This window comes from Echeneis naucrates, chromosome 24, assembly GCF_900963305.1.
Source record: "Echeneis naucrates chromosome 24, fEcheNa1.1, whole genome shotgun sequence".
NCBI lineage: Eukaryota > Metazoa > Chordata > Actinopteri > Carangiformes > Echeneidae > Echeneis > Echeneis naucrates.
Window position 1 is genome coordinate 6,035,919 of NC_042534.1, and position 12,273 is coordinate 6,048,191.

A 12,273-nucleotide genomic window follows, 5' to 3' on the forward strand; every position below is an offset into this window, starting at 1 on the left:
TATCATCATTTATTGTGTTTGTGATCACCACGGATCAACAAACACATTTTCCAACATGGCTTCCTTTGGCTTTTTGGAAGTGTAGAAACCATGGCTGACTTAGATTCCTCTTAATATCCTTTCAGCTTTGTTTAGTCACAGAGGATGTAAATTAATTCACCTGTATCACACATTTTTACACAGAAGATAAAAATACAGATGTAATAATAAATTGAATAATGGCTGAATTCCTTTTCACTGCATCTCCATTTCTCTCCATTTTGGTTTAGTGCAACAAGAGAACCAAGGAGAGCTATGTGATTTATCTACTTAGACAAGTCCAAATGCCTCATGAAAAACGCCTGTTCTCTTTAGTACACTTGGTTTGATGACATCTACAACAGATTGCAGTCTGAAGTCCAGTGAGATAGAGTTAGCGAAAAACACCTTTGAGATTGTGCAGGGACTTAAAATGCAACAAAATGAAACGAAACACTAACAAACATCGATACGAGTTTGCCCCCTGTTTTGTTGAACATCAGGCTCTGCACAGCCGGACTTAAAGCTGTCCAGTAGTCACTCTGCCTCGAACACTGACTGATGCAAACCTGCTGCAATGCGCCCACTCAACATTGAGTCCAACTGTGTATCACAGATTATGTGTATAAAGATTTGCACAATAGAAATTCAAAAAGCAAAAACCACTGCACTGACAAATTCATATAGTGATCTCATTTTAGTTCCTCCTCTCCGTTTTCTGAGAAATTACTCGCAGAGCTAACATTCTGTACCAAACGATACACTCTAATTGGTTGAGAAAAGGGCACTCATTAAAAGTGGCAGGTATGATCTTGCTAACCGGACGCCTTGAGGCCACAGTAACTAGTCCAAGTGGCTAAATGCTCAACTGAAGAGCAGCTATTAGCGCTGTGAACCCACGCTGTAGCATTGTGGAGAGCAGACGAGTGACCAAACATTCCTCCCTCTCTCTCTCCATGCACCGTGCTTTGATATATTTTAGCTGTTGCCATGGACGGGGGATGAAAACATCTCTGTGATTAATTATGAAAATGCATCTATTGTTCTCACACACACACACACACACACACTACAAAGGCTGAAAGCAACATGCTATATTTACACTAACTGTGTTTTCTATGGAGTCTGTCTTTGCTCTTGTCTGAGCCTGTTCTGCTTGTGATTTTATAATGAAGCAGCCCTTTATACGTAGGCATAGGTGTACTCTGAGAGGATAAAAGAAATAAGGGTAGACAGCAGAAAGATGCTGTACAAGCAACCCTCTTATTATAGCTGGCTTTCCCACTCAGCTCTGTATGCGTTTCAGTGTAATATTTAGGATTATGACTCAGGACTGTCTCCATCTCGGATCTTGTAGTCCAACTCTCCAATAGTAAATTATTAAATGCTGGAACTTCACTCTCTCGCATAGAAAAACCTGACATAACCTTCCATTGCTGATTTTTTTTTTTTTTTTTTAGTCATAATCTCCTTCATCCATTTTTATGAATGTGGATTTAATCATGTGCCAATCATTTATCTTCATATGTCTAATGCTTAAGAAGCAAATTCCATTTCCATTTTATTTATACATTAATAGTAATATGAAATTTGGCACTGACATCATCATGAAGGCGTGAATTGTAAACAGTTTGGGGATTGCACAGATTTTTGATCTGGTGCTATCACCAGATCAAAAATCAGCTCAATTGGTCATGTACTCACACATCCATCCATGTGTAATCGTGTTTGATGGCCTGGAGGAAAGAGTGTCTCAAATAAGAAACTCGATATTATCCAATTCACTGACATCGCTGCCTACACGCCCACTGCACCATCACTGACACAATCTCAATTTACTCTTTCCATTTGGACTGTCCATCCCTGTTTTCACTTCCATCGCTGCTGTTTCTCATATGTCTCGTATATCTCTGCATGCTCCAATGTATCCCCATTCATCTCAATCTAATTTATAGGACGTGCCAAATCAAGAGTCGCAGGCATCAACATACTGATGCTGATCCAATTAGAATATTTCATACACTCACTATGTAAGTGATAGTGGCTGCGGACCATGCTGTGATAGTTTTGAGTTGCTTCGCTCTATTTTCATAATTATTGCATTAATGTTACATAAATTCGACTATGAGTGGCATTGAACTTGAGTGGCAGTGGGGACAGATATGATAAGTTACCCATTCAATTCAGAAAAATTCTAATTTAATTTAGTTTCACGATCCACTCGAACAAACCTGTAATTATTTCCCCAGTTTCCGCTGTGGAAGACCAGATGGTGCTGAGATAATGAACAATGTCACTCGTCAAGTAAGCTGCTCCTTGTCCTTGAAAACATAAAGGCCACAGAGTTCGGAATACAATTATAAACTTTTCTGCTGAGATTGGTTCTTCTTTTTCTTTAAAGCAACACAAGGTCAATCTTGTCTACTTCTAAAATCTGAAACAAACATGCATTGCGTCCTCCTATCACAGCGTTACAAGGCATAACCACAAAAGGGCTCACAGCCAAATACTTTTCACCTGCTGCTTCTTTAATAGGCCTCTTCTTTCACAATACAAGCTGGGATATCTTTTTGGCTTCTTCTGTTTCGTTGAAATTGGATGCTCTGAGACAGAAAATCTATTCTGTCTATATCTATTATATAGCTAAAAAGTTCAACTAGAAATTCCTGCACAATTCTTTACATCCCCTACTTGATTTTTGTGCCAGTGTTCTATGAGGCTGTTGTCACTCCTGAGAGAGAGTATTTAAAGATGAGTTACAAGCTGATTCACATGAGCACACACAGACAGCCAAAGAGAAATGAGCTCTTGTGTTTTTTTCCTTTTCTCCAAAGGGTGCACAATAATGAGGTAAAAATAAAGCAGCAGCACAGATATTTTGTTTTGTCATCTGTGCCTCCGCACATCAGCCTGCTTGTTAAAATTCTGCTGTTTTCCATATACATATTCTGCTTTCAGTTTCCCTCCAAGTCAAAGTGGGCTGAGAAAATATGCTCAGATCATCATTTATTCAGTGCACTCAGAGATGGGAAAGCACCTCCCTCAAGCAGCCCTGAATCATAAAAACTGGTGAAGTTTTTAGCATCAAAATTGTTCCAGTTAGCTTCTCACACATAGACCATTTTATGTTGTCTAGCACTTGACCAATAGAGCTGCACCTGAAATATAACCTGGACAAGTGGATTGCTTTAATACAGCAGTTTATGTTGTGCAAGTCTTATTATTCTCCAGTTGCACCCCGGATATGAATCCTGCTGCAGGGGAAAATGTAAATTAGTTTAAAAACCTCTCCCTGATAGTGATATGCTCACGTATAAGACATACGCCTTTCTAAAGCCTGCTAACTTCCCTAACCTGATTACCAAGGGAAGTTCTGAGGAAGCAATTTCACTGCCGTCTCTTCATACTCTCAGCCGCAACATGCTGTCAAGTTCAGACTTGGGATTAGTCTGGCGTGATTTTCAGCGGTGAAAACTCTACTAGAGCAAAAATTGAAGAGCAGAGGCTGAACATGTCGGTAAAATGTTCAGTGGTGCTGAAGCAGCTGGAGAAGGAAAATACTTGTCCTTGTTATGTTTGAAAAATATTCCTCTTTGCTTCAGTGGCATATCTCGAGCTTCTTGTCAACTTGTGTGTAATGCAAACACACAGTCTAATTCAAACTCATGTATGTGCTCTCTCCATCTTAGAACACATTTTGACATGGACACATACACATGCACAGCAGCTTGGATGTATGCACAGTGAACCCACTGGCTACATCCAGTCCTTGTAGGGCTTTCTATTCTTTGCACCAGTTATGTCTAACTAGTGAGGGGGAAGCCCAAGTGTACTGCAGCTAAAAGCCAAGTCCCTCCATGGAATGAATAATGAATACAGATTCTCTGTCCCGTCTATCTCCATACGAGTTCAAAGGCATCGTGCTAATCCATGCATAACGACACAACTCTATGCTAATGGCTCTCAATTCCAGGGGCTAGTCTGAGTTTACTGAGCCATGCGAGTGTCCCGGCAGCGCCAAAGATGAAGATGTCAGATGAGGAGGGTGTGGGGATGAAATGCTCCAGTGTTTGGAGTTGTTGGGGGATTGGGGCAGCTAGGCAAACAACGCCTGTGCACTTGGGCACCAGCAGCATGCAACACAACCACCCACGTCATAAACACAGTCTCAGGAACTACTGGAAGCACAAATCATCCCAAGGGAAGCCTGGACATTTCATTGATTCTGAATGATGCTAACGACCTCCCCGGCATTGCAGGAGCATCGAATAGGCTTGTCACAAGAGATCACGTATCAGTGCCAGCCACTCAATTGTGTACCAGTTATTAGACCAGGCCTCAGGAATAATATAACACATCATCATAAACATTTCTGACAAATTTCTCCCTCTGGTCTACTTTTCTGTTTTATATTTCACTAACAGCTCTTGAAAAAACAACATTTCAATATTTCTGCGAGAGACCGTGTGTATGTGCGTGTCCTTGTCGCTGTGTGCGCATGACTATGCAAGTGGGCCAAAGTGTACAGTTAACCATTTTCCTGATTGCACTGAAAACAAAAGCTGTGGTTATCAACAAAGGAAGCAGCTCTCTGCTTGTGAGTTGGTTAAAGGAAAAATTACCCTGCTTCTTAAAAGCAAGCAGCTTTGAGAACAAAAAGGGAAAAAACTTTAGTTAAGCCTCCCCTAGGAGGGTGGGAAGGTGTTTTAGGTGCTTTCTCTTTTGCGTTTACTATTTCATTATCTGACTTTATCCCCTACCTCTGTTGTGTCTATTTTGCGTCTGTTCTGTGAGTACCACTTCCGGTACTCTTGCCTTGATTCCTTGGCCCTTGTCACCTTCTCAAGTCTCCGCTCCCTCATATGACTCATTGCATTTGAATCCATCATAAAGCTGAGCATTCAGTGTGACAGAAGCCTGTGGGAATCGTGCTTGGAGGATTTCCCAGAATTTCACAGCAGCCACAGCAAAAAGAGACTGGCCAACCAGCACCGGAGGGGCTTCAGTGGCATCTGCTTTGGTTTTAAAAGTCTACTAAGGCCTGTGCTGACTTCTGGAACAGTGTAATTTACTGAAACAAATCTGGAATAGTAAAAACTCAACAACCATTCAACTTTCTTTCTCAAGTTTAAAGGAGCTCCAGCACATTTCAGTGGCAAGCTCTTTTTAATTCCAGCAGTAGAGAGTTGAGTGTCTGGTTTAATTACAACAGAGCAAGTGTTAAGTGTCATGCATGGTTAGAGCCCGCTTTCTCTGATAGCACATCATCAAACACCAGAGGGTCATTGCAAGACACTCAGCAGAAAATCAGCCATTTACAAGTGAGAACTAGTAACCAACTTTTGGATCAAAACAGCAGCAGGGTGTTTGGTAGAGTATATACCATTAAGACTAGTTGCTCATCTGCACAGGCCGGGATTTGAGCCTTGTCTCTCTCTATATCCAGCTACACTGCCACAACACATGTAAAAATTTGATCTGAATGTGCTGCCATTTCTCAGAAAGTTGATGTGAATGTGGGTGTGATTTGGAATCTGAAATGAGATGGCAAATCTGAAAACGCTTGATCCCCATATACACACATGCTGTAGAATACAAATAAAACCTATATTAGATCTTTTAATTACTGGCGTTCCACTTCATTTCACCAACCAAATCTGCAGCCTGTGAAATTAGAGTTTTGTTGTCTGTAGTCAAGATGGTTGGAGAGGGTTGTGGTTTCTATTCAGTCAAGAGATAATTGGTAATATGTCATTATCCATGTGGGTTAGTATGTGAGACAGGAAACAGAAATACTGACCTCATTAAAGTGGGCCACCTCCTCACAGTTCTCTGCCACACGGCTGAAGAAGGGCAAACCTGGAAGATAAAGGGGAACCCAGGGGTTAAAAATAATTAAATGGTACAATTTTAGCATCAGGATCGAGTGTGGAAACAGCATGTGGCATGTGTACACTCCCAGCTACTGAAAGCAAGCACATTTACTCATGTGAAGTACTAAAGTGTTCCAGTTCCAGCATCGAAGGGAAATAGTTTGTACTTTTTCTCACTTATTTATTCGTTTTTGAAGCTATAGTTATTTTCCGGTTTCACCAAAAAGGAAAAAAAATATTATGAGCATCCTGGAGCCTGGATGTTCCCAGCCCAAAGATTGGAACTGCTGTATAAAAAAATGCAAACATGAATAAGACATAATTGTACAATATTACAATATATAATAATAGTTTAATGATAGGAGCCTGTTTATTTTTGCATAATTGTGATTATACTTGAGCAAAGGATGTGAATGCTCACCTCTGTTAGACACTGAATATACAGATATATCAATTGTTTATTACTGTCCCCACTCTGTCTACATTTGTCACCCTACAGACCAGTAGAAAGACAAAATAATGACTTAAGCACTTGAAAAACACACAAATTAAACAGGCTTTGTGGAGCCACAAAAAAGAAATGCAGACAATTAACTGTCTACAACGTGACTCACTATGCGACAGATGAGAAGCAGGAGGTTGAGGAAGGAGAGAAAGCCTTCAGCAGAATAAAAACAGCATGTGATTTTTGACATTACAGACAACAGAACCTACAGATTTCCACATGGACTGCCATTAATGTGTGTGAAAGTACCTTTGTGTTGTTTCAGTGTGTGATCAAAGTCTTAGATGGTGCAGAGAGATGTTTGCTCTACACTAACCTGACTCACTCTTGCATGCTGAAGTCAGTGTTCACCTGGCTGCTTTGTGATGCTCATGAACAGAACCCCTTTGGAACGGCTTTGTTGTGCTAGTTTGCTTTGTGTGGGTGTTGATGTTGGCTTGGGTGCAGGTGAACAGCTGATATCTAATCATATATATGCAAACACATGCACAAAAACACTACAAAGTTAATTACAGCTCTTTCAGTTCAGATTTAAAAATAAGCTTGATTGGAGAGAAATACGATACATTAAATACATTAGACTTCATTCAACTATATTAGTATGGGAGTCGATTTTGGCTCTAGCTCAAAATCATTCTCACACTTTTGTCCCATTCTCTTCAACCTTAGCAAGCCACAACCTTTAAAATGGGTTTTCATAAAATAAACACCACTTAAAGGTCAGAGTAAGAGAGACAATATCCCTCCTCCAGTATTCAAAACAGAGGCATTGCTGTCATACTCGCGTTTTTTCATCTAACTAGAGACGTGGGTTTGGGAAAGTAGATCATGTGAAGCTTACGTAAGGCGCTCCTACACAAAACTAAAACAACATTGTGTTAATCAGGTGGGCTTCTGGTCTTGGTTGAAATCAGTGAGGAATAAAGAGAAAGATGCCAGGATAAAGAGAGAGAACCATCGTGTGGCAGAGGAAAGCAACGGTGCATTTTTTTTTTTACAAGCACATGCACTGAAAAGAGAATGCTGGGAAAGATATAGCAAGCTCATTTTATCAAAATTCCTAAACTGAGCAATAACTGGTTTTACATCCAAAATAGATAGCAGGATTTAAAGTAAATGCACGGTAAACGTCTGTTCCAGTAGACAACACAGCTGAGTGCTTCAGTGAGGAGGATGACTTTACAGGATGTTTACAGAATATGGTAGATTGCACAAAGCTCAATGTCAAACAAAGAAGCAGGGAAGATTCAAGGTTAAAAGATATCAAACAAGCTTTCCATCTAGCAGTGTGAACATGTCTAACTGTGAGGAAGAGTGCTGATATAAGCGGCAAAAAGGTTGGACAGGGAAGGAATGGTTAATCTGGCAAACTATAATTGAATCTCTAAAGTGATTCTGACACACTCTCTCCAAAGTGGAAATAATTCCATAATTTCTGATTTAATTTGACACACAGCGTATCACAATAAATTGTGCTTGTCATGCTCCAGGCTACAGTGTATTGGCCCAGCTCATTAACATCAAGCGCTACAGCAGACTACAGATAACAAAGCGGATTCATCAAAGACTTTTTGACATCTCTCCTTTTGAAGACTGTTTGCTTTATCCAGAGCGCATATCAGAAAAGGATTTTATTTTCTCAAAAACAGGGGATTTTTGATTCTGGATTATGCGCATTGTTGAGCACCATTAGGTCTCCTGTGAGACATGCACGTTACAATTTCCAACAAATCTTTCAAGGAGTCTTCTATTGTTCGACGTGCTCTGGGGAGGGGATGAGGCTTCCTGGCGGAGCCCTTCCTCTATAGACAGGAAATTCGTTTTTTGTATTTTGTTTTAAGTTGAAAGCACTCAGGAAGCTCTACTGACAGCCTTCAAGAAAAAGAATGACTCAAAAACCTACACCAGTGGCAGTGGTTGAGACTGGGGACGTATGATCCCCTAGTTCCACACAATATGCATTAGCTTAGGAACAATTCATTAAATTAAAATACAGAGCCTTAGAGCCACAATAAATAGCATATTGTAAACAGAACTGAGGCTATGATGTACAAGAAAGCGATGGCAATGGAGAAGGGATTGGAAAAGAATAAATTGTTTCTTTTCAGGATATGATGATGGGATTGAAATTTCCCCCCTTTACCATCTGGGCCAAAGTGATTGCTTATTGTAATAATTGAAGTCATGATTCTTGTCTAGACACTTCGATGGGAACTTTTCAGGATATTTTTAAATGACACTTATCTGGTGGATGTCCTTGTGAATCAGTGTACAAAAGGTTTGATCCCTCCTCAAATTTCACTCTTGCTTGCTCTCTTTCCTGTGCTCCCTGTTTTCCAATGATCCAACACACACTTTACATCTGACCTCCCACATCAAGTGATGGATCTTAATTCAATCTTATGCCCTTCACCTCTTGGTTAAGCACAATACCCTATGAGGCTCTTTCATTATGATTTCTTCTTTTAAATCACAGTGAAGGAAAGTGATTTGGATGTAGAGGTGCCATGGAGAGTTTTCACCTGAACACTATAATAACCCGTCAGGTGAGGGAAGTGCAGGTAAAAATGTTATTCCAGTTTAAATAAATTAGTCCACATGAATGAACAACAGTGAATTCAAAATGAAGCTGTGGATGTGTGAACATGTTACGTGTATGAATGTGAACAAATGCCTCTGACGATGATCTTCATATTAAATGACAATGAAAACAACGAGAGCCTTCAAGCGGTTCTGACTTTATTGGGCTTTTTTTTTTTTACGGCGATGATAATCTTAGGAGGTCGTCTAAAGCCACTTACCATTCTCCTGCAGTATTTCTACGATCCCCAAAGACTCATCTAACCATCTGGTTAGCTGGTGGTTTCTTTTCTTTTTCTCCAAAATTTCGCCCAACAATTTTAGTTCCTCGCTTTCGCTGCCGTTTGCTAATCAAAACAAAGATGGCGGCCGCCGGTGTTACGGAAATTGTCACTCTGTCTTAATAGAAAAAAAAAAAAAAATATATATATATATATATATATGTATATATTTTTATTTATTTATTTTTTATACAAAGCTATTAAAATAAAGTCTGTGACACTTTGTTTTGTTCGCTTTTTAAAACGAGATGAGGGAAATAAAATTTAAACGCCAACATGGCCGGAAGTCGTTTAAGGTGAATAAAGTAATACCCGGAAGTCTGAAACCGGCAAATAAATAAATAAATAATCAAAAAACGTAAAAGCTGTTTTTAACCAGATGCTTTGCAGAAATACGCCTCATGAAAATCGTTGTTTTTCCATTTAGGTTTTTCAAGCATAATAAGTAATTAAATGGTCAATAGAAGCAGCACTTTAACAGCAGACAGACTCAGATATAATTAGGAAACATTTCTCAGAGAAAAAGGCAAGTGGACATATTTCACTTAGGAAGGACAAACAGAACATAAAAATAAATAAGTGTTAGGCTTACTCGGACAAAATAAATGATAATGTTGCTCCATAATGGCTGAATGTGTAAATTGGCAGCTGTTTGCTAACATGGTTGCCTCATTAAGTCAGAGATCAACATTGCACCATCGTTTCACTGTTTGGGGATAAATGATCAAAATGCCTCATTTGGTTTAAATATTACAGGAGAGGAGGTGTCAGTGTTAAAATGATAAAATATGTGGCTAAATATGACGATGAATCTCAAATTCATGTTCACGTCGATCACAGATTTGAACAGAACAGCAATTTAACTAGGTGGCTCTGCACTGTTTTGAAAAGGTTTATTTTCACAAACCCTCATTTATTTTATTTTTATAGTATGCATCAGATGTGCACTTGAAAAGAAAGTCATCACACGGTACACATGACCTGTAAGTGAATATCAGTGCAAGTCACTTGTGTGCCATGAAGGAGCACTTTGTTTCAATCAGCTACTGCGGGGAGGAAAATTGATGCTATAAAAAGCACCCCAAAAAAAAAAAAAAAAAAAAAAAGCACACAGCATTATTTAAGCAACTTGAAATTTCAAGCAGATGAATTGCTGTAACTGTGCTTAGCAGTTGGACCAGAAGAGGGAAGAGGAGGCAATCTAGTCTGTGACATGGAGGGCACGCTTCATGTCATATCACAACCCTGGTGAGTTCACTGCAGCACTGAACACAACTGAAGCACAACCACAACCCAGCGCACACCAGAAGAACACTCAGAAAGAGGGAGGAGTGGTGGTCTCATAAAACCCTGACACTAAAAAAGGTCTGATCGAATCAACAAACATTTGTCTTCTGTCATCATGTGGACTGCTGATCTCTGTCCAGGGTGCTGAAACACATTCACACACGCCTTCCTCCGCCTTCCTCTTCCTCTCCCTCGCTCTCTTTTTCTCTCTCTTCTTCTCTTTCTTGCGCTCTCACAGAGGAAGATATGATGTTGATGAATGAACGCACTGAACTCATTCCAACCGCCGGCCCCCAGCCCCCATCACCACCACAGTGATTCCTGTTTCCTCTGGAGACCAGGCTGTGATAATGACCCTGTAAAACCCTGTCTGAGCACACAGCAATTACCCTGAAGGTATGACACAGAAGCACCTATGCACAACCTAACCCCTGTTCAGATAATCGGTGCCATCAGCTCACTGAGTGGTATCCAATCGGCCTCTTGTCCTTTTTGTTTTATGACTAGAAACTACACAGCGATTGGAAATATCAAGTAAGAACAGTCATTATAAATCACTGTGATGGCCTGATATTCCCAGATATACTCATAATTACTTCCCTATCTTTTTCTCTTGTGTGGTTGCTTTAAATAGCCAATAACGTTCATACAATTCTTGGAGTTAAACTATGCTTCCTGTGTATGTAACGTCTATATTTCCAGCATTTTACACGTGTTTTGTGTGTGAGTGGGTATTCGTGTGCACATCTGTTAATATCCAGATGAAAGTCTCCCCCATGTTTATGGATTTATGTAATATCATGTAATTTCAAGGATAGATGAATGCCTGACTTTTATCTCTGTTATTATAGATATATGTTTTGTACATCAGCAGCACTGATCCAACAGAGGTTTCCCAAACTTTCTTTCTTTTCTTTTTTTTTTCAGAGAAGCAGTCTCATGATGATGAGTCTATCTCTCATCATCATGTCAAACATGAATCAAACCGATTGCTCCACTTTCCAGACATCCGGACAACAAACCTACAGAGGAATCCTGCTGGTAGAGATGTAAATGTCCTACCTCTGAACGTAACTTTGGCGATCCTGTCACCTTTTCCCCGAAGGTGAGCGACCGTTTTCAGGTGAACCATTAGAGCCATCATTGGTCCACACTGACGGCGGAGTATTTCTACTCCACGCAGACGAAACTTGAACCGCTCAATCTGTGTTTGGTGCTCTCTGGGTGAGACTCTCCTGGCGTCTGGATTCGCTGGACGCCAAGATCGTTTTCCATACGGGCAGCAAGCAGGCAAGTACTTTACATTTGTTAGCTAACAGCAATTAAAGAGAAAATCAGTGGTGAACATCCCCCCCCCCGCTCCGTGCTCCGTGGCTGACGAGTCTGCCGCGCATATCTGGGCTGACACTTGGTTTTTACTCTGCTCTGTGTGCAGGGAGGGCGGGGTGAGGGTGGGGGGCTTCAGCTCAGCAAGGGGATGGTGGAGGCTCTAATTGCCACCAGGGGGATTTAAGGGAAATTCATTGTCTTCCTTCTTTTTTTTTTACCTGTGCAATACACTTACAGTGAATATCCTTTAATGGAATCACAGTATTTATCTTCATTATATTCAGTTTCAGATTACAATAGCTTTCGTCAGGTCCAATTTTAAGCATCATTTGACTATAATTAGTCAGAGCAGATCATCTTTGCCAGCAGACCCCCCCCCCCTTTTTAATCTCTTCTAGTA

General features: G+C 40.3%; 1 protein-coding gene across 7 annotated transcripts in view; it reads right to left on the reverse strand.

The window, feature by feature from the left end:
* otofa (otoferlin a) overlaps nucleotides 1-11,912 on the reverse strand; it is a 53,367-nt gene extending 41,455 nt beyond the window's left edge. For all 7 annotated transcript variants that reach the window (XM_029496684.1, XM_029496685.1, XM_029496688.1 and 4 more), the window contains exons 1-2: nucleotides 11,607-11,912; nucleotides 5,819-5,877 (exon numbers count right to left, since the gene is read on the reverse strand). In XM_029496684.1, coding sequence (XP_029352544.1) covers nucleotides 5,819-5,877; nucleotides 11,607-11,688 — 141 coding nt within the window. In that variant the 5' untranslated portion in view covers nucleotides 11,689-11,912. The remainder of the gene's footprint in view (nucleotides 1-5,818; nucleotides 5,878-11,606) is intronic.
* Nucleotides 11,913-12,273: the final 361 nt, after the last annotated feature.